The sequence below is a fragment of the Lutjanus erythropterus genome, chromosome 17 (genome assembly GCF_056507025.1).
Source record: "Lutjanus erythropterus isolate fLutEry1 chromosome 17, fLutEry1.hap2, whole genome shotgun sequence".
In the NCBI taxonomy this organism is placed as follows: domain Eukaryota; kingdom Metazoa; phylum Chordata; class Actinopteri; order Lutjaniformes; family Lutjanidae; genus Lutjanus; species Lutjanus erythropterus.
The window spans coordinates 11,878,700-11,906,441 of NC_139333.1; the positions used below are offsets into that span (position 1 = coordinate 11,878,700).

Below are 27,742 nucleotides of genomic sequence, written 5' to 3' on the forward strand. Positions count from 1 at the left end.
GGTGTTGCCTTCGACAGGTGGCCATGTTTTACGCATTGCTCCTTTACTTGCCCACATTGAATTCCATGACAAAAGTTGTCCACTCACTCCTGCCACAAGTTGAAAAGCAATATTTTCTCATCTGTGTGTAGAATTAACCAACATGTATTGATGAGACAATGGGAGCTCACTTGATTATTATTTATTACACTCTCTTGTGTTATCACAGTAAAGCCTATCTGGATATCTGTAAAAAAAAAAGTATCACATACAGGGAGTCATGACACTGGATGAAATAATACATGATGTTATATATATGTTTGGAGACTGCAAGCTCTAGCATAGATAGTTACATTATAAATTGTACATAGTGACACGTTGGATTGACTGAATGAATGCACACGTCGTTGGCCTTTGTTGTTTCGCTGTCCCTGAGCTTTGTATTTTTGGATGAGACAGTAAGCCGACACTTGGATTGTTTCCAAGCCATCGTGGTCCCCACTGAGGTGAACCTGCAGCACTGAAAGTAGACTGGACCAAGAGAGGACAGGTTATTGAACAGTCTCTGATGGGACTAAGTGTTGCGTTACCACTCTGGTCTGTGTTACCTGAGAGCCCACAGGTTGTGACTGTGGCTGCAACAGACAGAGGCTCCATTGACTCTGGGAATGAAGAGGGAAGGGCTGAAACCAATGCACAAACTCTGTTCTCTGTGGTGGTGTTGTTCTTTACTGTGCATTTTCAATGTAATTAAATTGTTTTTAACAACTTTTGCAGTTGAATTGCTACCTTTATTACTTTTTTTTTTTTTTTTTTTACCTTGGCAGCACAATGTATGTAAGGCCTTAGAGGCAAGTGAGATAAAAATCATTCATGATCAGTTTTCTAAGTATGATCTTTATTGTTTTCTCTACTGTGTTTGTGACTTTAGAACAGGCAAAAAGAAGTTTGTCAAGGAAAAGTTTTGCCTGGTGAAAAAAAAATAAGTTTGGGCAATATATTTTTTCTAAGGTACTTTTTTTCATCCATGAAAAGAAAGGTGAATTTTCTTTTTTCCTTCTTCTTTTTCATCAAGATATTCTATTCTCAGTTACTTTTTTCCATCTGTGAAAACAAGTGAAAAGTTTCAGCAGTTTTTTTTTATTTAATTTTATTATTATTATTATATTATTTGTTGTTTGTATTGTTGTTATTACATTACAGCTACAAGAGGCTAAGGTACAGAAAACTTTTTTTTTCATCTGTCCATTCATTTTCCCATCTCTTTCAAAGATGATTATTTTAAAATTCTTCTTAGGAACTTATAAAGTTTATCCTGGCAAAATCTTGTTCTAAGGGCATAAGTACAAGAGAGAAAACAATTTACATGTAGATCAGACTGTGGATCACCAGTTGATTACATGTAATCCATTACTACCTAACCCAGACTACTCCTAATGGTGACAATTTTTTTGAGCCATGTGAGTAAAAGCACGTTATCTTCTGCAGTGTATTTATCTTATCTCTCCACTGTTCATTGGAGCGTTGATGCCCTGGTAAAAGTTTATCTTGCATGTATGTATGTATCTTTAAACACACAGGCTGAAAACATATTCAGTGTCTTTATTGTAGAAATGCAGAGGAACCAACAAAAAATGACATAATCAAATATTCAAAAATGCTTATGCAATTAATGACTTTACAAACATTCACTTTAAACATGTTTCTCCCACACCATCAAGTATTGCAAATAAATTACAAAAATGTATTGTTCTGTTGCATAGGCAAAAAATAATTGGACTCAAAGTGTATACAATAAATATACAAGACTAGATAAGGAGGCAGACCGAAAAGAAAAGCAAATTTGATCGGATGCACTTTACAGTACATGGAAACACTGATGTTCACATTGAGGTTGGCACTGTGCTGGCTACAGTAAGTCGGGCCTTACTTTAACCCTCACCGTTGTCTAGTCCTTTCACTTGAGCTCCATCATGGACGAGGATTTTTCATGCTTTTTTTTTGACTTCCTGAACTTGTAGGCCAATAGGATGGTGGATAGCAAGAGGACCAAGCCGAGGACCAGCAGGACCCACTGGCCCGCTGTAGCAGCTGCGCTGTCCACGCTCATACCCAGGAAGTTCACTGAGGCAGCCTTCGCCTCGACTGGAAACACACATAAAATACAAAGTAAGTTTGAAGCTCGTACATAATAAAAAATGTTTTTACCTAGGGCTACTGATACCATTTTTTTCCCAGAAGAGAGGTCATTAGCCACCCAACTCTACCTCTGATTGGCTTGTACTTGTTGCTTTTGCTGGTTGGCTTGGTTAGGTTTCAGCATGTGGAGAGATTGATTAGAGTTGAGTTGAGCTGTTGCACAAGTTGGACTGACAGATCTGAAAGTGCATGTGATGCAGCTTTGTAACTGGATGATATTCAGGATATGTGGCTGCTTTGTGTCACTGACACTTACTCAACAAAGGCAGGGTAACTTACTCCTCTCTGATACAGTGTAGTCTGAAGTCACTTTCTTCCCCTGCCTTTATATTCTTTCCACACTCTGTTATTCATTTTTGCATCTAAATTGTGTATTTCTCTCTTGATGTGCGCGACAGCTGTGTTCTCTTTTCCTCGCCATCTCTTCACTGTTGCTCAGAATCTCATCAATCTAATCTGCACACACACTTTCAGCAGGATCTCATCAGTAAAACAAGAGGAGCAGGAGATTGATTTCACTGTAAGCCCGCAGCAGGAGAATAACAAAACTAATGCCTCTGCGTGAAGACATTGAGCCTTGTTTTTCTGGGAGGGAAATCTAAAAACATTTGGCTTGGAGACTGGAAAACTTATTTTACACCAATTTACAGCAATGTGTGTCAGCTGATGTACCAAAATATGTGAATGCATGAATGTGTTGGACATACTTGATGATCCTTGACGAGGTTTCCAATCGTAGTCGGGCCACCCGCGAACGTCATTATTCTTGTTGTTCTCTTCCTCCAGCCACGTAATGAGAGGTTTGAAATACTCCATGAGCGGCTGGGCACTCATTTTGGGCTCGCCGGTGATCATGGCCATAGCCTCGGGCCAGGGCTTACTGAAGCCCAGCTTCATCACATCACTGCAAACATGGACACAGGTCAGAGAGGATGGTCAGAGAAGTAAAGGATCAGTAGCAAGAGTGTGTTTTAGAGATAATTACACACAAGGCGCGAAGCATGAGTTCACCAGCTGCCTGCACTCACAAATACTACAATCTTTCATATCAGCTATATAGCCAGTGCCAAATTTATGTCTGTTCTCTACAGAAAGGAAGAAATACAATATATAATACTATAATACATTGCTTTTTGTAATTTCTAGCATGCCCATGATGAAAAAAAATAAAGATTCTGTAAGTCATTACAATCAGAAACTTTCTCAAAATGACTTAATATCTCAAAATAATGTCTAAATATCTTAAAATAATAACTTAATATAGCTAAATAATGAGTTTACATCTCAAAATAAAGAGTCAAAATAATGACCTTGTTGTTTCTCATCATAATGTCTTAAAGGGGATTTTTTTTAAATTGACATTGGTCAAAATGGACAAAATTTTGCAATGGTAAAGTGTGTGTGTGTGTGTGTGTGTGTGTGTGTGTGTGTGTGTTAGGTGTGTGTACCAACCCGAGCAGCTTCCCAGCTTCTTTAGATTGGTAGATATCGCAGGTATGTAGATCCCCTTTCTGGTTGGCAGCGTTACACAGAGCCTTGTGGAACTGAAACTGGATGATGAAGCTGACGAAGTACCTGATTGAAGATCATTATATAGACTGTCATGACTGTGGCTTTAATGCCAGAAAAACACAGCAACACAACACAAAGTGACACTATCACACTTGTAACTGTGACTGTTTTTTTCTGAGCCACATGAGTACGAGCGCTTTGTCTTTTACAGTGCATTTATCTTATCTGTCCATGGTGTGCTGAAGCAGTTATCAGTGAGTCTTTGCTCAATTATCAGACATGCTGTTTGTTCTGCTGATTCATTAGTATATACCTGACATAGGGCACATTAGCAGGGATGTGGAACTTTGCACCAGGGTCGAAGTCATCCTCCGTACGGGCTACAGGGGGACACAGTCCCTGGTACTTCAATCTGTGATGCAATAAAGTATGATTTAGTTTTTATTGATGTAAATAATTTATTACACGCATTCATTTATTTATTTATTTATTTATTTATTTATTTATTTATTTATTCATTTCTCTAGATAATAAACATTGTACTTTGTAACTGAGCCTTCCTATGTCAAGCCCCTTTTTGCTTTGTGCCCCAATAACAGTTGAGCAAGTTTGGTACCCAGAACCTCAGTCAACTTGACAAACAAGATGTTTAAAATACGTTGCTTGGCAATCTGTAATAGCTACATATGTATAGTCAAATCTTAAGTTAGCTGTTATTTTTCCTTTTTCTGATTTCTTTCTGGATAGTCTTGTTTTAAAATTTAATGAAACATCAGTTATTTTTTTTTTTAAATTAATGACTGATATAGATTAATCTGCTACTTAGCTAGCATTTTGCTGACATAAGCTATCAGATATAACTGCCTACCTAATGATTAATGTAACTTAGCTAGCTAGTTAGCTAGCATTTTGCCAGCATTAGCTAACTTAAGCTGTATGATTTTTTTTTTTTTTAACCAGGGTAGTGAAGGCATGACCTGCCCTTTTAACAGTAACCCTACCCAATCGCAGGCCTCCAACAAAGACAGCGAGTACGAGCCAATCAGAGTCAGAGTGGGGTGGGTCATGACTTCTTTCTAATCTGGGAAAAAATGTTGTGTCGGGTACCAAGCTTGCTCAACCATTATTGTAGCACAGTGCAGTGAGGGGTGGGACTTAGGAAGGGTTATTTGTAAAAATGCTGATGAACTTTACCTGAGGTTCCACCATTCTTTATTGTACTCAGTTGGTGGGATGCGTCCATCAAACACTTTCCATCTCCACTGATCCATCAGGTAGCCAAATGGTAGGAAGGCGATCTTGTCAAGCGCCATGCTCATCAAGAAGTTGATATCACTCTCTAGAGGAGGTGACAAAATCATCAAAGTCATGAGCTGAACACTGTTATAATATCAAATCACATTTTACAGACCTGTCAAGCATTTGTGGTCATGGTCGCTCACCTTTGTTGCTTTCAACTTTGTCCAGGAGGCCGATGCTCTGCAGATGTTTGGGCGTGGCTACAGACAGGGCGAGCACATCACCGATGGCCTCGTGGAAGCCAGGGTTGGCTCCATCACGGAAGGACACAGGCTGGTCTTTGTACTGCAGGAAGTACTGCACATGGCCCATCTCATGGTGCACGGTGATCAGGTCATCCATAGTCACAACAGTGCACTGTTTGATTCTGGAGACACAGACAAGGCCATAATTATACCAAAGAAACTATTAATATCTGTTTAAGTGTTTGCTTTATTTAGAATATTTTCACTGCTTTACAAACTGCCTGTTCCAATGGGAAACTGCTGTTCTGTGATCCAAATATAGCTCTTTTCCACACCCCCAGACTCGTTTTACAAAAATCACAATTTTACCTCATAGAACACAGGAATTGTTGGTCTACTATCCCTTTAATGTCTGACAGTGAATATGTTGCTGTACACTGTTTAGACAGTACAGTTTGGTTAGATAGCAGTCTTACTTTTGAACCTCACATGGAACTACTGGCACAGGAACTCATGATGTAAATAGGTTTCTTTTACCAGAATAAAGCACAGAAAATCTATTATGCAATCAACTGTAATATCTGTGCTTGACTACAAAGATATCCTGTACTCACATGCTGGCAATTCCACTTAAAAACAACTAAATACTCTTCATCACTGAAGTCAGTTGCAAAGAGCTGTAAAACTGTATTGCAACATTTAATTTTGGATCTGTTTCAGAGATGTCTGTGATAATTTCTGAGTTTACATTAGTACGTCCTTATGTGTGACGGGCTGCGTTTGTTTTGAGTCTTATCTCCGCATTTCGTTGTATTTCTTCTGCTGTTCTTAGGGCAAAAGGTCACAAGTTATATTTCTGTATCAACATTTAGCCATGGCCACTGATGGCACAAACGACCAATCAGTTCTGACCAATCAGCGTTTTTACCTGAAGTCTTTGCGGTTATAGAAGTCCCATGCGGAGGCGTGGCACACCACCTGCCGTCCGTCAGACGGCTTCTCCAGCATGGACTTGTTCCAGAACTCTGGTGGCATTTCCATCAGACCCAGAGAGGTGAAAAATTTGTCTGATTCAGTGAACATTCTTTTGGCGTCCCATCCCTGTATGGGGAAAGAAGAGTCGGAGTGAAGATGTGGATGCATGTGTGTATATATAAATATTTTTGCAGGCAATGGGATGTCCAACATTTGGAAACAGCTATGTTTAGATAATACACGACTGCACCAAGTGTAAACAAATGACAGTTCTAAAAGGATAGGAGGTAACACACTTGTTCCTCTCTAAAGTATGTATACAGTATATTCATGTATTAAGTATGTCAGTTATGGATGACTGCTGCTTTTTTGTGCAATTAAAATCCTCTGTATTAATCCTCATTCTGTTTGAGTGTGTGTGTGTGTGTGTGTGTGTGTTTTTGTGCGTGTCCTTCTGTAGGGGAGACCAGGGTGTGTTGTAACACAGGGTTATTTGTAACACTGTCAGTTTGACCAATTAGAAAAATGCTGCTGTGATGTCATCAGTGGAGTACACTCTCATTTCCTTGAGCTCACAGGAGAACTGGCATGTCTCTGAGATTAACAATGTGGATTTTATGACTTAAAAAACTGATTTTCAGTTTAAAAAAAGTAAAATTCTGAATCAAGGTTGTTTTTTGCACAGCATTCACTGTAGTGTAGATACAACTGTTACATAACCTAAAGTCGCAGTTTCTCGTGGTTAATTTGATGCTTTGCATTTATGCTACCTTCAAGCCCACATGCTAAATCAGTTAGCTACATAATAGCTTCTTGGGGTGGGGATACTAATATATATATATATGAATAAATAATGTATAGATATAAATCTCAACATTTAAATGATGAGGATTTCAGCATTGTGTACATGCAACATTTTGCAAACTCAAGGCAAAAAGAAAAGAGGTGTGTGGCACTTTAAATTCTTATCTCTACTCCCAGCTAGTGTTATAAGGTTCTAGCAACAGAACTCTTTGCATTTGACATTAACTCATATAATCTGTGATTGTGTCACAGACGTCCAATTGAGTTTTATCTGTAGAAGACAAATATGGGCACCACATGTCGAAGTTTTAGAGATCTAGCACAAACAACCACCGAGTTACTGATGTTGAAGCAAAAAATGTTACTACCATCCCCAGTCTCCCCAATTCATGTGTGTTGTGATGATCATTTTACAACAGCTGGTTCATGTGTTCATTCACCTGTGCTACCATAGCTGGAGTGGCGTCAACCTGCGTGGCGTCTGGGTATGGCATTACCAAATCCATGATGCCAGACCAAGTCTGTGCCCACATGTTACCTGAAAGGACAGGAGACAGCGTTCACATATCGTATTTCGATGTCTGAAAAGTTATGGGGGCAAAGTCGTCCTCTGTTGTGCCAGTGTTAAACCAATTGGGATTTGTGACTGTGAGTCGGTCCAATCCCTAACCGTGTGGAACTGTCACACACAATCTCACGCTTGCCGCCTCTGAAAGCAAATTAAATCCCGCCTAAATCCAAATGCATCTCCAGCCGACGACAGAATATCAATGGGGTATGCTTCCACATAAAAGGAGAGTTTGGGCTGGAGTGTTAGAATCCTTTAAATTCCTAAAGTGAAATACTGTCTGAAGTGTGGGTGCGGCCTGTGACCTTAGCCTCAGCTCCTCAAAGCCCAAAAGTTGTGTCTTGTTACTTACCCAGCAAATGAGCAGGAATAGGTCCCTTCAGGTTGATGTGCTCGGCACCGTACTTTTTGTACAGAGCCTTGCGTACATAGGCGTGAACGTTCAGATAGAGTGGTTCCAGCTCCTTCCACAGAGCCTCCAGGTCCTCCTCAAAGGTAGGGGTTTCATACAGGGACCGCCAGAAAGCCCCATTGTCAGAGTGACCTATGGACAGTAGCAGGTATTAAAAACATATACGTTTAACATTATATGTATGAAAATATATATGACTGTTTCAAACAATGCCCACATACTAAAAGTTTCTGACAACAGCAAACGTGACAATGCTGGAGAGATTATAATAATAAATAAAGTTCCTCTTGAGAAAGAGGTAAAAGCGAAGCCAGCGTTGTAGACGGCTAGTCTAATAGCGTGGCCATTAAATACATCACAACAGGTAGATGGAGAATTCTTTTCACTACCTAACTGATCACAAATATCATTTCAAATACCTTAGGTTTATGCTATTTGTAAGCTTTCAGAAAACCTGCACAAAAACAGGTGAAATAATACAGCGTACTGACACACGTTCTGTCGCTGTCCATTTCAGGATCCGTATCTAACCACTGGCAAAAAAAAAGAGCGTTATATGTAAAGATTATACCACTTTCACGTCTGTATTGTAATTATTAAGCTACCACTAGAACCCAGTTAGCGTAGCTTGGCACGAAATCTGTTCAAACCTGCCTATCAACACAAGGCAGTTATGTGGAAGACTATTTCTTGCCTGAAGTGTTACATGTTACAAGTAAACAGAAGAGGTTCCAGGAAGGTACAGGTCACAGCCAAGTAACAATGTTTTTAATCTTCAGTTATTGGATGGAAAAAACAAACAAGATATAACTTGCTGTAGAGGTGATGACAGGTGGATCTAACCGGTTGCTCACAGTAGTTTCCTGTTTATATTTGTCATCTAAACTCTCTGTATGACAAGCAAATACCAGTAGGCGTATTTCCCGAAAAGTCCAATCTGAATCAGCCACTTGTCATGGTTAGTAAGTACAAATGGAACTGCGTCATCAACTTCAGAACAGCCCTCCCTCTGGAAAATAAAATTCTCAAACTCATCTTTTCTACTCTCCAGAGCCCACATTCTTGTATTTTTCAAACCAAAGAAATCAAGGAGAATCTCAAGGCGAGTGTAAAATTACTCTCGAAGGTCGTACCATTGAGTGTAGCGGCTTCGTTTGCCAGTTCAACATATCGCTTGTAATCCTGGCGAAGCACTTTTCCAGCAGAATCTCTCCACCCTTTCCAGGCAAACAGTAACTCGTCATAGTCCCTGGACTCTGCCATGATCTTCTGGAGATCTGAAACAAAGCACCTTGTTTTATTACATTAACTTTACCTGCTGTACAAAGCAGGAGAGAATTACAGTTACTTCATTAATTAATAATAATTTGCCAATACCTAAGTATTAAACAATTGCTGCACCGTTTGCTCCTACGCTCCATTTCCATCAGTATTCATAATATTTCTATCTTTTGAGTAAAACTCTTCACATTAGGATGGGCATATGTTCCATAGGCGTACCTGGATCTAGTGGATGGCACTTCCCATTTTCTCTGCAGACCTCAGCAACACTGTACTTGGTCTCCATGTTGGATAGGAGAGTGTTGTACTGAAAAGTTAAAGGCATGCACCAAGTGTTAGATACAATAGAAACCTCAGCAACCGTCTGATTTTCATATTTGGTTAATAAATATGTCAGCTTTCTTAAGGGTGCTCAGGAACAAGGACATTTTCACTTTAGTTATTTGTTTTTGAGTGCACCAGCCACAAGTTTGCTGATAATTGTTTGACAAATATAATCCTTGGTGCACACGTCCTGGAGCTCTGCACAAGCAAACAAATTTCTGGCAGCTGGCTCTCGCTCCTCCCAAGTAGTAAAACAGGTTTAAAAACGAACACAAAATATTGAATGCTGTGCCTGCAGTGTGTCTGTTACTGTTTTAAATGTGAGCTTTCAAACTTGTCACCTTAAAGGGCAGCACCAAGGGAACGTTGGTCAAAATATTCATCAGAAAAATAAACTAGACAGCATTAAACACACAAAATGTAAGTTTAGCTGCTACAGGTCTTCCCCACATTAAAACAATAACAAAAGACAGAATTTGATGATGTCTGTAAAGTAGTGTTGGATCATGGGAGTTGTTTATTTCATTCTTAAACAACCAGCATTGCAGATGAAAATCTATCTGACGAGACTCAGGCAGAAATCACGTTCACGTAATAGTTTTATTCATGTTATGTTTGACTTCCCTCCTTCTTCTCTCATAATAACAGATTACTCTTGTTTGACCATCGTTTGAAAAATCTGAAATCACGTAAGTATACAACTCAACAAAATATATAACAGCTGACATTTTCAACATTTTAATATGGACCTGTTGCATGTTAGAGCTTTGATGACATAACAAAGTCTGCAGGCTAACATTAGCTAATTTAATTAGCCTCACTGGGCAATCTATATGGTTTTGCTTTAAAACTATAGTCTGATATGTAACATTTCCAATTAGAGTGTCAACATATGCCATTTATTATATATTTGGTTGAACTGAATACTTACATCATCTCAACAATCTTCAAATGCAGAGAACTCCTATGTTCTTATGGGACTTCATCACCAAATTACATCTTTTGTTATTATTTTAATATAAGAGACCTCTAGCACCAGAAATTACATACTGTGTGTTTAAATGTTTGGTGGATTAAGCTAACGTAGATACTTTGAAGGAAAACATTTATTTTTTTCTCCTCTCTTACAGAGGATTTCTGAACAACATTGTGAGTTGTGCACAGTATGGAGGAATTACCTCCCTTTCATCTTAGGTTTCACAATTTGTTATTTGCCTGTAATGATCTGGTTGGAGCCTTGAAATTAAATAAGGCCATGGATGGTTTTGCACAGAAACTGGTGGGTAAAAGCTGGTTTTAAGGCAAGCCCTCACTCACACACAGCATGTTAATGGCTATTTAGTGAGCAGCACAAATGTTAATCATGATCAATACTTTGGTGAAGAGTTTAAGGTGAGTTTAGAGTTTCTGTGAGTTTAAGAGGTGCCAGACTAAGAGCTTTGCTTTGCTTTAAGTTCTCCATAGACCAGAAATGGCAGACTTCTCTTGCTATAGCCCCTATAGCTGATAAATAATACTTATCCTATGAGTGAAGGTTTGCTTGCTGCAGGCATCCAACATCACATAAGACATCTGGCCTATGTCCTTATATTTTGATGGAAAACAGCAGGAATTTTGTGCATGCTAATATTAATAGTATGAGGTCAGCTTAGTGCTCTTAAGTCCGTGCTGTCCAGCTCATTTTTCACTATCTGAAAGATTTAACTTTATCTATTCTGTGTTAGCTGCTCCCAGCTGCAAAGTCTCTCATTAGCTAGATAATGATAGCTAGTAAAGCCAACATGTCTATCAGCATGAATGAGTACCACATACAAATTTGCCTCTAATAAGCAATGTGCAGCGATGATTGTTTGTTAGAGGAAACACGTCTTGGTTTTCTGGATCTGGGTTTCTGAGACAACTGAGATATCGACAATCAACCCAATTTCTGCCTTCACAGCAGATCTGTCTTGAAGAAATGTTGGAAAAACTTAAAACTATTTCCCCCACACCTCTTTCAGCTCTGTAGAATTCAGCGCAGCCCTCTCGATGTCGCTGAGTTTTTTGATGATGCGTTTGACCGCGGGGTCCTGGAAGTCAGTGGTGTCATACTGACGGGCCTTCTTTCCATACTTCAGCGTGTGCCCTGACATCTCCAGGTTCTTCTCAAGCTAAAGAAAAATAATGAATACTCTTAGCTTTGTTATTTTTTACATTATTATTTGTCCTTGTAAGCAGAGTGATTGGATTGATGGATGGATGATGATGATAGATGGATGGACAGGACAGGTTAGAAAAATGTGCAGACACATACTTAGGTAGATAGATGGAAACATGCATACACGGCATGACATTGATTAGTGACTCACTGATTCAATCCACTACTGATTCATTGACACATTTTTAATTAAGCAATCATTTTATTGACTTCTTGCACAAAATCAGCATAAGATGCAACAGTCCTTTATATTTAATTGATGACAGATGATGCTTGAACAATGCCATGGTGATCATAGGGGAGTCAGTCAGTCAGAGGGTCTCACCATCGCCTGCTTATTGGCGTCATTGATGTCGGTGTTGTACTTCCAGGAGGCCTCAGTGTAGGCGTTCCACACTACCTCAGCTGTCCTGTTGTACTCCTCCAGAAACGTCTTTGCGTCAAGCTCATCTGTATTCTTGTCTGGGTAAACAAGCAGAAGGACAAGTTAGCTGAAATGCAGGATGCGTACTGTAAATAAAGATACATGTAATTAAGCCTGAAAAGTACACATTCAACAAAATTACAACGTGTGAATCATGGTTAGACTGTGTAAACACCTCAGGCTCTTCATTTTTTCTAGGCGTTTGCCTCAAACGGAAAAGAAAGCTCTACTTTTCTGTTTGTGTGCATGCACAGAAAATTTTGGAACAGACGGTGACACATTTTACCAAGGCAAACGAAACAGAGTGCACCACTGCACCGCATCTAATCCATCCTGCACAGTCACAATTTATTTGTTACACTGACATCTTATCCTCACTCTCTTACATGATTGTAAGAAATACTCTGATTTATTTACAATGCAGATATAGTTCTTTTAGACTGGATTGCACCAACAAAGATTCATTTAATCTAAGATAAGTTTTAATCAGAGCAAAACTAGTTGAGTAATATAAATAATTTAATATATTTAAAATTAAATTAAAATTAATATTTAAAATAAAGCATAGCTCTGTTGCACAATTAAAAACTAATCTCGGTTTAGTAAATCAAAGTAAAATCATGTAAACTGAAATTGTATTCTTTAATAACACCTTACATTGTTTGCTAGTTAGCCAAAGAGTTAGTTAGCCTACTCAGCAGAAAAGCTCAAATTTCTCCTCCTTTGAAAAAAACTTGTTGTCCAAATTATCAACTAGAATCAAAGAAAGAAGAGACACGTCACAAAACTCAAGTGTCTGTGAGTGAGTCTGTCTCTTCACTTTCTTTGAGAAACCAGATTATTTTACGATATCCATCCCAAAAGGCAGCTATTTTAAAAGTTAAACCCCTCGAGTGTAAGTTTAAAGTTAATACTGGATCAACTAACTGAGGTTTAAAGAGAGGTTTCTTAATTTTAAGCTAGTTTAAAAATTAATCCTTGTTTGTACAACCCAGCCATATTGTATTCTTTCCTTGCGGATAATGTTAATGTTTTTCATCTTCCGTTATCCTGCTTTTTGTTTAACATTCATTTTGTCCAGTGCTCAAAGTCCTCTCTTACCAATATCTTCAGGGTAGCCCTCAGGAATGGGTGGAACCCAGTCGAAGTCTGGCCAGCCCAAGGTCTCATCCACATTTTGCTTCTTCAGCCACTGAATAATGGGGTCAAAGTATGTCATCAGCGCACTGGCATTCAGTTTGTTGGTGCCAATGGCGTCCTGCAGAACCTCAGGCCACGGTCTGGACGAGCCAGCCTGAAGAATTGTCCTGGAGGAAGTAGAATGAAATTGTATCATACCATCACTGCTTGCATAAACCATTATTCATGCTCCGTGGAATGAACAATGAAGGCCATATCAGATTACTAACTTTAAAATTTGGCCTGCTTTTGCAGACTTGTAGATGTCACATGTGTGCAGGGTACCGCTGTGACCGGCTGCCTCACACAGTTTTTCATGAAGCTGGAACTGCAGGATGAAGCTGACGAAATACCTGCACAAGGAACAAATTGTACTGTCATATCCTCAGTGCATTACATTACATTACAATTCATTAAGAGTAAAAATAAAGACAGAAACCACATTGACACTTGACGTAAAAAACCTACAAGTTATACAAAAACCTTTAAGGCAGGTGACGTCATACATGGGAGGTCAGAAACAGAATAAAGGTTAATGCAACTAAACATTTTATATTCTATGGAAGCTCATTTACGCCAGTGTTATGTCAGAAAGACTTCAGAAACCAACTCATTATTTTTGAGAAGGCTTCTCATTATTTTGTACAGCAAACATTTTCACATTGTAACGACATACAAACTTTTCACATTATAAAGAACAAGTTTTCTGATATAACAATACGCTACTTTTCCTGTCATAACATGAAACATTTCTAGTTACAATGTAATAACTTATATTACCTTGATAAAGTAACTCAACATCATGCCATGACAATATAAGTTAACACATTCTAACATGAAACTTTTCACTTTATACCAATAACTTATCACATTATAACAAGATAAACTGTATATTGTCATGACAAGAAACGGTAATAAAAAACAGTATACTGTTATAAAATAAAAGTTTGTTATAACGTGGTTAGTTTTTATGTTGTAATAATGTGAAAATATCTTGTTATAACAAAAACATTATTGTTGCAATGTGAAAGACATCTTGTTATAACAATAAAATGTTAATGTTGTAATGTAATACTGATCCATTTTTTTCTTTTTGTGACATGGCAGCAAGACACTTCAGTGATTTTGAGATACAAACTCAATATATTGAGATATCATGTAATTATCAAAAAAGCTTCTTATTATAATGACTTACAGTATTCTTTTTGTTTTATCACATTGGTGGAAATGGCCATCCATAATATTCTTTAATTCTTGTTAAAAAAAATAAATAAATAAAAAAGATCCTAAAGTTCAGACGATAAGAATGCTGTCAGCATGTGTATCAACAAACACTTAACAAAATGTGTTCCCACATTGTTAAAGAAATCAGCTGGGGTCAGACTGAGGCTTTTCTTATAGAGCCTCCTGCCTCTGCAACAAGCTTCCTGTGATTGTAGTGTTACTGTATTGTTTAAAAGCACACTCAGTAATTCAGTCCAGCACACAATACCATAATTCCCAGCTCACCAGCCCTTTCTTGCATGTTCATTCGCTTCGCCTTATTATAATATCCCTGGTGCCCTCATGTTTATCTGCAGGCACGCACACAAACACACACGCGCACATGAATTCAAAACTTTAAGGCGGTTATATCTTTGGTGTTCACCTTCTGACAGTATGGGTAAAGCATTAATGAAACAGCTAGGAAAATACTAAACATATGTCAAGAGAATATTAATACCCAAAGCTGTTTGTCTGTATCTCCTCTGTGTGTAAACTATTACAGGCTGGAACAGGATGCTACCTGATGTATGGTGTGTTTCCAGGGATGTGGTATTTTGCCCCAGGATCGAAGTGGTCCTCTGTACGTCTGGTGGGTGGGCAGATGCCTTGATATTTTGTCCTTTAGAATGAAATAGAGAGATATATTTAGAACAAAGGTTACATAACAGGGACTTGAGTGCTGGAAAGTTATTCAGCCAATAACGATTGTTTTTTATGTGTCCATGAAGTGTCAGCTGGGCATGCACGCTCATTTTCCAGCAACACTTCACACACACACACACACACACACACACACACACACACACACACACACACACACACACACACACAGTGTGAATGCCAGCCAGTACAACCACAGTCTTCTTCTTCTGTTACTACGGAGCAGCTCGACTCAATCTGTTGTTCAATCTCACCAGGTGTAAAGAGAATATCAGTCTTTTCCTTAAAGTTACATTGCAGAGGCTGTAACAGGCCTTTTCATAATAACATTATATTAAATGCCAGAGTGAAAACAATGTCACTATATATGAAAAGGGTCACTCTTAGTGATAAACCTATACAGAGAATTTATCATCTGACTCTGCAGCCCCCCTTGGCTTTGAAGAGCTTTATAATGAATTTCAACTCACTCTCACTGCTCTCTGTGTTGTTTTGGCCACAGAACACAACCATTTTCAGCCAAAAAACTCTAAAAGCCCACTCTACACTATCTGCTCAGCAGCAAACAGTAAACAGACACATTTGGCGACTAGCTGGTGAACATGGTGGAGTATTTAGCAGCTCTAAAGCCAGATATCAAGAGATGATAGAGACTGAAAGAGAGCTAAAAGAGAGGGAATATTGGACTTTCATTCATCTAGTGGTGAGAAACACAGCTCCAAATGAATAATAATGCTAATAATGTATAAACTGCTGGATGTGTGAATAAGCAAATGTTTGCTAACTGATATGCAAAATCAGCTTGAAAGGTGATGATGTGTGAAATTTGCATTCATAACGGGGTGACCCATTTTCTGAAATTAAAACCGAGGACATCCCCAGTTCTGTGGTCAATATACCATTAAAATATGCAATGTTATTATGAAATTTAAAAATGGGGGAAATTCAGGTTTCATATATTTTGACCATGGTTACTTCTCAGGCTGACTTATACTAAGTAACTTTGCAAAGACGTTTGTGATTATGTCGTGGGTTAACCTCAGGCTAGCTTCTGGCCAAATTTCCTGCAGCAGTTTTCTCAAAAAACCTGCAAGTATTTTGTAGAAGAAGAAGAATATACACTTGCTGTAGCAAGTAGTTCCCTCAGTTAAAACTTTTCTGGCGACAGCTCCAGGCGGGGACAGACCACCAAAAATTTGGGACTGCCCCGGAAAACAGGGAGACCCTAGTTCACAAACTGTTTCCACTGCCCCCAAACAGCCAAAATACTGTTATTCGTCTGAAAAGCTAGCTGGTTAGCTTAGCATGGCACATGGACTGGAAAAAGTGGGAAACAGCTAGCTTGGTTCTGTCCCAAGGCAGTAAATATCTTGTCTCCACAGGTTGTCTGGCAACCTCACAGTGATGACAAGACTCTGGGAAGTTACTGCACCCAGCCAAGAAATAGTCTGGCATTTAATCCCCTGTAAAACCACATCTTGTTATTTTTAGAACGTGTTAATTAGTGAACGAGGTGAGTGAGGTGCTGGTAGGTGGATTTTATTACCTTTGGACAGAGAGAGGCTGGCTGGTTCCCCTTTTTTCTATTCCTTGTGCTACATTAAACTAAACAACTACTAACAGTAGCTTCATATTTACCATACAGACATGAGAGTGGTATCAATCTTTCCATCTAAGTTTTGGCAAGGAAGTGAAAAATTATACTATTCTACGTATACTAAGCCTGTGCAGCAAGCTTACCTGAGGTACCACCAGTCAGCGTTGTACCGGTCTGGAGGTGTGCGTCCACTGAACACACCCCATCTCCACTGGTCAATGAGGTAGCCAAAAGGAAGGAAGGCTATCTTCTCCAGAGCCATCTTCAACAGGTAGTTGATATCACTTTCTGGAGGAACACAACATTTGTTAAGGAATAAAATATTTAAGACTTCACCTAGTTGCCTAATGTTGGCAATTTCAGTATTTCAGTGGCTTGGACTTTACTTATTTCTGTTTTAACGTCTTTACCATCGTCAGAAGTCGCATTTTCCAGCAGTTTTATGGTTTGCAGATGTTTGGGTGTGGAAACAGACAGAGACAAAACGTCGCCGATAGCCTCATGGAAACCCGGGTTGGCTCCACGACGGTAGCCCACAGGCTGGTCCTTGTACTGCAGGTAATACTGGACATGCCCCATCTCATGGTGTACAGTGAAGAGCTGCTCCATAGTTACTGTGGTGCACTGCTTGATCCTTCAGAGGATGAAACATCAATATAACTGACTTTGTATTATCAAGTTTTATCGACAAGATTAGCAATCAGTGGATTTGGTCTACAAGTTTTTAGAACTGTTTTGCATTGAATTTTTAAAAAGCCCACGTGTAAATTCATTCATTTTACCTGAAGTCTTTGCGGTTGTAAAAGTCCCAGGCAGACGCATGGCACACCACCTCTCGACCTTCAGGCTTCACCAGCATGGATCCATTCCAGAACTCCTCGGGCATCGGCTCTAAACCCAGAGATGTGAAGAACTCCTCCGCCACACGGAACATATGTGTGGCATTATATCCCTGTGAAAAAGAAACAATCACACAAGTCAGAAGTCAGCTCAGTGTTATCTGACAAAACTACAGTCAACTCATAACAGAGCAGGTTGGCTTTATGAGATTTCTGATTTATGGTGGCTTTTTTTCTGCTGGTGAATATTGTGTATTTTTATCCCACAATCGATCCCGGTGGCACAAAATCTTTCGCTCATACTTACTTGGTTGACCATTTCAGCAGTTACATCCATACTGGGTTTGCCAGGAAATGGGATCATCATATCATAAATATTGTTCCAGGTCTGGGCCCACATATTTCCTGAGGATGAGGAAAGAAAACACAGTTAATCAACAATTCTCACTTGTTATGTACTGCATTCAGAGGTACTGTTCACAGTAATGAGATAAGCCCATAAGCTCTAAAAGACTTGCCATGGTGTGTTTCCACTGTAATACTCTGAGACTGTCTTGTGCCCAGTGTGTGTAATTAGATGTTTCAAGACTTTGCAATCTTTTGTAAATAATAAGCGTTTATGTTAGGATTTTTTCACTTAATGGTAAAACACAGCTTCACAGCTTCTCAGCCCAGGATTTTGAGCTATACTAAAGGATTATTGCTTTTTGAGTTACAAAATGTTATCACAAGACAGTACAGGCCAGGGCTAGATGATCAGCATGCTAACTTAAGCAGATATCTCAGCAGCATGATACAGTTTCTTCACATTCTGTTGATAGTTCATTTAATTTTTTGATTTTTTTTTTTTAAACTAAAACTCTAACATCACCTTTAAAGCTGCCACTCCAATGACTAGAAAACAAAGTCCCGATAAAGACACATGATTCTTGTCCTCTGCGTATGGCAAAATGCATCCATATTGCACACACAACACTTCCTTTTTCAAACTTTTTTAATGTATCTATTCAACTTTAAAGTAAATTTGGAAAAATAAAAGGGTAAAATGGGGCATGGGAAAACAAGCCTACTCTGACAAAAACCTGGCTTCCCTCCCTTTCGTGGCTTCTGTCTGCAGATAGTGTTCATTTGCAACATAAACACGTACTGCCATACCTAGCAGGTGGGCAGGGATGGGTCCTTTAAGGTTGATGTACTTGGGACCATACTGTTTGTAGAGCTGGCGGCGGACAAAGGCATGCAGGTTCTGGTAGAGGGGTTCGATGGTCCTGTAGAGCTCCTCAAGATCCTGCTCAAAGGTCGGAGTCTCATACCAAGAGCGCCAGTCGGCTCCAGTGTCCGCAAATCCTAAACAGGACAAAATGTTAATGCTCTTTCTGTCTGTTTCACTCTATTCTTGGTCTTACCCTGCCTCTATCAGTCATTTCTAAATTTTCTACTTGCTTGTAGCATTATGATCTTTATTCTCTAAATGTCAAAGATCAAGTGAAGGTTCCCTACCATCATCTCGAGAGGCTTTGTTGCTGAGCTCCACAAACCGAGGGTAGTGTTTCCTCAGAGGTGCACCTGATTCATTGTGCCACCCCTCCCAGGCGTACAGCAGCCTCTTGTAGCTCCTGGAGTTGGCCATGATTTTTGTGAGGTCTGCAAAATGAAAAAAAAAAAAAAATCCATCACACTCAGTCATGAAATATAAAGGAAAGCTAATCTTTTCTGGTACATAAACAAAAAAAACACTCAAAAGCTGTACATTTTTTGTCAAACAATCAAGATGTTTAGATGACTTCATGCTCTCTCACCAAGAAAAGCGCAGAATAGACAAGTTCTCTAGTTTTGAGTTATGACAACTGCATGACATTGTGAGCGTCAGGTCAAACAACATTTATCTTCAAAACGCCAGAAGAAGGAAATGAGGGTGAAGAAAAGGAGTTGAAGTTGACGTTGATGACCAAAGAAGATGGTTGAAATGATGGAAAAGCTGACTGTTAATTGTAAAGACACCATGTTGGTTGTGAAGGGATGTAGCACATAGTTTGAATAACCTTGTTCCACTTTGTGTTTCCAAGATCAAGAAACCAACAATTATTAAGGGGACTGCAGCAAGACAGATATACTGGACAGCTGATATATAGGTCTGTTTGGTACCAGTGTACATATTGTTCAATATGAAAACTTTAATTTTAACAGAACATGATGCAGACTTTTTTAAGTTTATGATAGTAGTAGTTAATTCAAGGTAAATATTTGATCAATATGGTTTAGTTTTTAAATTATATATAAAAAATACCAGTTAAAGTTTATATATATTTGTGGAGTTTTTTGTTGTTGTTTTTATAGGCAGTATCATATGTGTATTTGAGCCTTTTTCTTAAAGTTTAATTTAAAAACAAATATTTTATATTTGTATTTATAGCTATTTAGAATTACAAAAAATACCAGTGAACGATTAGTGTTTTAGTGCCCTAATATTATTTTTTACAGTTAACTTTATTGTTACAGCCGGGTCACAAATACGCGATAGCCATCTTTGGTGTTGGTCGAGGCGATGACTCCGCCCCCCTCAAAGTTCACAAAAATTGAACTTAATGCAAATAACGGCTGTGAATTCGTGGTCAAGCTCCTTTATTCTCATATGTGCAACCAGGTCGTTTAATGGTAATATATCCAGCCTCCATTATGTGTCTCTGTCACAAGTGTTTGATAACCACATTTGAGGAATCATACCATATTGGCGAATATATCAATATTGGAATAGTTTTTACCTCCTGATATCAGTATAGACCCCAATAATCCAGTATCTGTCAGGTCCTAATATATATCTTCTGATTTCTGATTTTTTCCTACTGCCTAATATTGCAGTATCGGTCAGACTTTAATGGGACTGCACCTTAACAAGAGTAAACCAACTTATTTATGTTTACGAGTATTCTTCTTAAGCAGAAATAATTGTTTTTGCTTTCTTGTCATACTGTGTATGTTGGCAACGATTTCTCACAATCACTTTTGGCAGCAAAACACAGAGCCATTGTTCACAATACATGCCGCCAGCATTAAAAGCTACTGGCATGCTGTTTCTATAGCCTCTTACTCAACACTCATGGGCACATCCATAACACTTCCTTTGGGGACCTCTCTGAAGTAATTTGCCCATCCTGTTACTTTCCCAGGAGCAGATAAGATCTAAACCACTTACAACTGTTTTTCTTTCTAGACTTCCTTTCCACAATGTTTTTTGTTTCATATTCCACAACACTATTTCTTTTTAATAACTCCAAAACATCTGCATCATATAATTCATGCATTTTGAGCCTCAAAGCAAGTCTTTATTTTATTTTTTCTTACCAGGTTCCAGGCTCCAGGATACATTTGGCGCTGGGCTCACCTTGGCAGTTGAATAAATACTGTCCATGGTGCTGAGAATTGTGTTATACTGGAGGCAAGAAAAAGGGATTTGAAGTCAGTCAACAGGTAGGCACTGATACAGTGACAAAAATATGACAACCAGACCTCACTGAACATTTACCAATATAAAAATATGAAGCAGAAACAAACCTCCTCTCTTTCTTTTTGAGGCAGGTTGGCAACTCCGAGAGTCATGATCTTCATCATCAGTTTCTTGTCTTTAGGGTCGTTGAGAGGAGGATCCCGAGAGAAGACCTGCTTGGCTTTTATCCCCCATGCTGATGCGAATGCCTGCTCATCAAGGGATGCATTTACCTGAAGATGAGAGGAGAAGGTCAATGATAGTGATATATTTTAACTCCTCATTGCTCAGAAACAATTATCTAAAGGGGCCAATGTGGCAGAAATCATTTAACATCTTAAAGGGCGCTTTTATGACCAAGCAAAATCTGCAGTGCAGAGACACATATCATTCCGACATGGTGGAGTGGTGTGGTACGAACCATCAGCAGCTCATGAGGCTTTTCCGCTGTCACTTTTGGCAGCACCAAGTCAAACTGTGCTGTGCTGGTTTGCATTTCCATTACCAGTTTTATTGCACCAAGCTGTGCCAAGCCGCACCCGAGATGCACCTTCTCTGGAGTGGGGCCAAAGTGAGTCCGACCAACTGTGACATCTCACCCACTGCGGCCAACCCGTGATGACCCCCTTCTCCCCCCACCAACAAGCGTGTGTTGCGAGAACGAAGGGAGTGTGTGCGGCAGACCTGAGAGAAAGAGTTTTTTAAGTGTCTGTGTGTTCAGCTCTCAGTACTTTTGTAGCTTGTAACTTGATCTCTGTGGTTTGAAGTTTCTCTCCCGCGTTGCTGTTTGTCCTTTCAGGTTTCTGCTTCATTTTACTGTTTCATGTTTGCTTTCAGCTGCAGAGGGATCGTGTTAAGTTACCATGGATGAAAACCAAAAATCCCCTGACTTTGTTGATTCATAATAAAAGCTTTTGAATAACAAACTAGGACTTTTATTGTGAAGAATTTATAGAAAGTGACACCAGGTGATGAAAATCCCAAACCATTACAGAACATTGGGGGCGTTCCTAAAAGGTCCTCTTTTGGTTATTAAAGTGCTGCAGTTCAAAGTTCCCTTCATGACTTTAGGGACATGTTCCATTTTGGATAATTTATGGTCACATTTCGGGATTACAAAGAAGACACTGAGGATGCTGAAAGGATATTCCCATATTTTTCCCTGTGATTCACATGGGGACGTTTCATTCGGGACAGCTGCTACAAAGGATGTCGCCTGTTAACATTCCTAGAGTATTTCCGTATGGTCATGATGAGGAGTTCTTTTAAGAGTAGGGAGGGTGGGCAGATATTAGGACCTTCTGGAAACATTTACGGGACCCTATGCTATGTTCCAATAATGTCTGGAGAACCTTTAGTAATGTACAATTTCTAGCTATATGTATGCTGTATATTTTTTTTCTTGTAACACATGCCTTTTTCATGGCAGTGTTTTAGCACAACACTGCCTTTTTCATGGCAGTGTTTTAGACAATGTCTTTAGCACAAGACATTTTATGGTACTGATGGTCACATTTTCATATTAGTACTGGATTTCACACAAAATCTATCTACCTAGATCTATCTTGTTCAAACTGTTTGCTTTTTGGCACGTTGATATTTTGACACCTGTAGTGAAATACCTCAGCAGCTGTTGATTACAATGGAATTTGGTGCTGACATGCATTTGAATTTTTCTGACTTTAAAACTCACGCCATAATCGGGTCCACATTTCAATTTGTCAGTACTGTTCTTTTCCTCTCTAATAGTTTGTATTTCTTACCAATATGGCTCATAGAGTTGTTAGCATGGCTGTACACTCTTGCTATTCAACTCGTATACCTACAACATGTCTTCATCTGTGACTTTATATCTTTCTTGACAGCTGTGCCAACACATCTTCCCTCTGGGATCAATAAAGTGCTTTTTTCTGTCTACTGGGAGAAAGGACAGAAGCAGAAAAACCCTCGCTCAAGGATAATATTTTTTAAAAAGTGCCTTTGTCAAGCGAGCACACATCTTCATATACGGCCTCACTGAATCTCAGGAGCTTTTCTTTATGGCACTCTGGAAGGTCATGGACACACTGCATGGATGGAGTCAAGGCTGCTGTGGAACGCTGCACAGATGGTATATGTGTTTCACATTGATTTGCTCCTATTCAAAATGACGAACTACTGCTGTATTGTTACAGCACTATATGTCCCACACCATACTGCAGCTTTGATATTTTATTTTCCTGACTTTTATTGTGGTGCAACTCTCTGCTCTGTGTCATGTTGAAGTTAAACATCCAGTGTGTGAGATCTATTAGGATTTATTGACAGAATATGGCAGAAATGGATTATAATATTCATAAGTTTATTTTCATCAGTGTATAATCACCTGAAAATATGAATTGTTGGGGCCCAGAACAGGCAAACCAAACACTAAATGTCTTTTTGCGACCGTTGCAGCCAAGGTGAGGGGTGAGGTGTTTGCAATCTGCAAGCTAACTACTAGATGGCACTAAATCTGTCACACTGGTCCTTTAAGACATGCAAACCACACTGAAAAATGACCCTTCCTAAGTCCCGCCCATTTATGCTTCGTGCACTAATAACAGTTGAGCAAACTTTGTTAGCTGTCTCCTTTTGCAAAATGACAAAATTTTGCCATAGATTAACCAAGAAGCTTTTTGTTAATCTTAAACTAACTTAAGATGTGAAATGCTTTTGCATGTGCCTCAGCAATGTCTTTTCTTGTAAACATAGATAAGCCTAGCACATAGCATAATCTAAGGACAGGATAGTAGATGAGAAATTTGATCAAGGTACCGAGTTTGCTTAACTGTCACTGGAGCAGAGAGCGAAAAGTGGTGGGACTTAAGATGGGTCAGACGAGTTAGCTTGGTCATACTTGGGGAATTAGAAAATATCTCCACGAACTTATGTTGACGTAACCACGGAGAAATGTGTGGATAAAACTGACAGGACAGTAGTTTCCTCTGAGTAATGATTTCAGTGAAGCCTTTCTTATCTGTTGTCTCCCAGCCTTCACTGAAATAACAGCCAACAGGAGGGAAAACTGGTGATAGTGAGTTGAAGTATTAACTCTGACCTTTGTGCCTTTCCTCTCAATCTGTCTTTTTTCTCAATTGTTCTTTCCAGCATGCTTACACCCATCCATCCACCCAGATGATCACATTCTCAGCCAAAGAAACACAGATAAGATAAGGCTGAGGGCCTTTTTCTGTTGATTTTCTTTCACCTAAAAGTGTCTTATACAAGCTGCAATCAGTGCTTAATGTATAAAGGGGCAAAGTGTGACAATAACGTCACCATTAACAAATCTTAATACTCATTTACCACTTGAAAAAATACACATAACCTGTATGTGTACAGTTGATATATGGACTTGAATCCAACGCTTCTGTAATCAGATACCACGTTCTCTTTGACTGTTAACCATTGAGGTGAATACACTCAAAATTATAGTTTTTACACTCTTAAAAATAGGGGTTCTTCCTGAAAGACCCTGAAACATTTCCTTATGAAGAACCCTTTTTTGAGGGTTCATCAAGGGCTCTTTGTAAGTACAAGCGTTCCATTAAGAACCTTTTTCAACCAAAGAACCCTTTTTGAAAGGAAGAGTTCTTTAAAGAATGTTGAAACCCTTGAAGAACTCTTTTGTCAAGGGTTCTTTGTAACATGATATAAAAGGGTCCTTGGTAGAACAGCCAAAGCTGGGTTCTAGGTAAAAACCCTTGGAAAATAAAAAAGAAGTGTTCTTGGTAGAGTCCCTTGAGTGGGTTATAGATTAAACCTTTCAAATATAAAAAGATTCTCGTCAGAACCTCACAGGTGGGTTCTTGTCAGCACCCTTAGAAGGTAGAGAGGTTTGGGATAGAACCACTAACGAGGGTTCTGAGGGGAACCATTATCATAGAAGGGTTCTCTGTAGAACCTCTCAAAGGGGTTCTGGTCCAGGTGTAAGTGTTTATGTGGGGTTCAAGGTAGAACTCCCTGAAAGGGTGCCAACTAGAACCTAAATAAAGGTTGAACCTTTATTTATATTATTTTATTGAAATACTATAACTACATTTGAAAACATCTTTAGTGGATTTTTCCCCCTGAAATTCAACTATTTTAGATACGAATATCTTCAAATAACTCTTTACTACAGTCTCAGAAAAAAGGTGCTAACTAGACTCATAAAAGGTTCCTCGGCTTTTCCCTATAGGAGAACGCTTTTTGGTTCCTGGTAGAACTTTCAATAAAGGTAATAAAGGTAGGTAATTTTATAACTTCACATTCAACTTTGCAAGAAAAAGCTGGCAGTACTGTATGAAGTGGGATGAATGACTGAGCCTCTGCTCTGATTGTAACACTTGAAGGTAGCTGCTATTCATTCTGGGGTTCAAAGGACATCAGTCACTGATATCCACTCTCATCGCTTTTTCAGCCTGATTAGAAGCTTGTGAGCTGATCCTTGTTCTGTTTGATCCTCGGCACGTCTTACCTGAGCATCATTTGCACTGAGACCAAAACACCCTCACATCTGAAGCTGCATGCGCTAAGGAGGAATTTGCATGTTAGCTTTAGAGGCACAAGCGGAGTGTTGTAATCTAATCTGCTGCTTTATTGTAATAATTTCTGTAGTGGACTTACAGTGCAGCATAAGTGGAATGCCAACATCAGAAAATGTCTCTGTCAGGCTGAGTTGCCATCTTTCCCCCTGGCTGCCACATCAGATGGAGCTCAGTGCTCTGATCCACTTTGATCCCATCTTTGAACAGCCCAGGAAAAAAAAGTGCTCATACATGGCATCTACAAGCCTACTCATCTTTCACCTTACATCCCGGACACATTCTGGAGAGCAGAACACATTCTGCAGCCTGACCCTGCTGACACCGGTGTGGCGGGGGCCACATCTACACCTGTTCAATGTGTGAGGAGACAGCCTGGATAGTGTACTGAAATCCTGTTGTTACAGCTGTCCAAGCACACACTGAAAAAAAGAACCAGAGGCTTCGCCCTCAGTGTGTCTTCTGGATAATTTGCTTTCATGAGTAAGCTTGCATTGTTTGCACGCATCCATGAATATGAGTTTGTGGACTGTTGCGCCTGAGGGCAAGTCAATACTCCTTCACACACGTCTGCAGTTACACTGGCCGCCTGGCTGTATGTTCCTCCTGCTTTATTGCCGCTATCCTGTCTCCCTTGTCTTGAGTATTTATGCAAATGTTTCTCAGGCATATGGTGAGATAGAACTGTAAAACCATTACATAGCTTGCCTTTAAATAGCCTCATTTTGAAATTCCTGCAAAGGTGGTATGTTTTATTGGCTGTAAATACTGCCACATTGAACCATAAAGGCTAGTAGTGTGTGTAAAACTGCATCCTGTAACGAGTGCGTCCATCTGGGGAAACTGTAGAAGCAGAAAATATCATAAAGCAGACAGTTAAACTAATAAATGGCTGACATAATAGCACGTAAGACCCCCAAGAAATTTATTCAAAACTTGAAGACGTTCGCTCCGCAGGCACTAAAATCTGTTTTATATTTCCAGTAACACACAAGCTGAGTTGGCTGTGCCGGGAGGAAACTGAGCATATATTTCTGGAGAGAGATGAATAGGGGTGATCTCCAAGTCATGCAGGGCTCGGCTCCACAGAAACCCTTGACCATGCATGCATTCATGTGTCGAGGTGCCAGTGCTGGCAAGAACTGATTTAAACTGGCCAATTCCATACCAGCTGTGAGAGAAAGGTTCAGCTAACATGTCGAAGCTCAAGACTCAAGGAGTTGTCCTACCTGAAGTATGGAGTTGTGGTCCGTTAGGTTGGTGTTGTAGTTCCAGCTGGCTGAGACGCTGTGGAATAGTACCTCCTCAGCAGTGCTGTTGTAGTCGCTGAGGAACTGTAATGCTTGATCTGCGGTGTTTTGATAGTCTCCTGGCAGCCAGCTGTCTTTCAGAGCATCAGAGAGTCCCAAGACTGGCAGCAGCAGCAGCACTGTCCACAGAGACCTGTCCACACCGGTGCCCATGGCTAGCCTTCACCAAGGCAAGAGTGGAGGAGAAGAAGAGTTGGGAGCTAAAAATACACTTGCTCCAATGAAGTGAGAGTACACCTTCCCCCTGGAGCTGTTGTCTCATCCACTTTCTCACTGCTGCCTTCTCAGCCTCCCAGCCTGGCTGCTGGTTAAATGCTCAAAAGCCAAAGTGAGCTTCTTTTTAAGTGCCAGTTTAACCCAGCCCACACTTCCCTGCAGCCTTCCCTCTCACCACTTTACAGCACTAGACATATTCCCCCACAGCTCCTTTCCTTACTACTATCTATCCTCCCTCCCTCCCTTCTGTTTTTCTGTTTACCAGCTTGTCAGAATTCAGATGGCTGGCAGTATCTTTGATAAGATCCAAGTTTCTATAACTGCAGGAGATGAGAGATAAGATATGACACACCAGTGCAGTGTGCTTGCCTGCCTGCCTGCCTGACTGCCTGTCAGCAGTGTCGGATCTTCAATAACCAGCACTGGAGAGTCTGGGAGGGACTCCACATACTTTGCTCTCTGTTGCCTCCTTCAGCTCAGTGACA

The 27,742-nt window shown here is 39.7% G+C and overlaps 1 protein-coding gene across 1 annotated transcript; it reads right to left on the minus strand.

Moving 5' to 3' along the window:
- Positions 1 to 1,561: 1,561 nt before the first annotated feature.
- ace (angiotensin I converting enzyme (peptidyl-dipeptidase A) 1) lies at positions 1,562 to 27,468 on the minus strand. Its single transcript, XM_084740497.1, has 25 exons — positions 26,961 to 27,468; positions 21,253 to 21,417; positions 21,043 to 21,130; positions 19,201 to 19,344; positions 18,856 to 19,047; positions 18,008 to 18,105; positions 17,644 to 17,813; positions 17,272 to 17,495; positions 17,005 to 17,149; positions 15,125 to 15,223; positions 13,569 to 13,691; positions 13,261 to 13,466; positions 12,061 to 12,197; positions 11,530 to 11,688; positions 9,434 to 9,521; positions 9,067 to 9,210; positions 7,874 to 8,065; positions 7,394 to 7,491; positions 6,103 to 6,275; positions 5,133 to 5,356; positions 4,885 to 5,029; positions 4,004 to 4,102; positions 3,631 to 3,753; positions 2,886 to 3,082; positions 1,562 to 2,124 (listed from the first exon to the last, which is right to left on the minus strand). Exons 1-25 carry the CDS (start codon positions 27,192 to 27,194, stop codon positions 1,937 to 1,939), a joined length of 3,855 nt encoding a protein of 1,284 aa, XP_084596623.1. The 5' UTR covers positions 27,195 to 27,468; the 3' UTR covers positions 1,562 to 1,936.
- Positions 27,469 to 27,742: the final 274 nt, after the last annotated feature.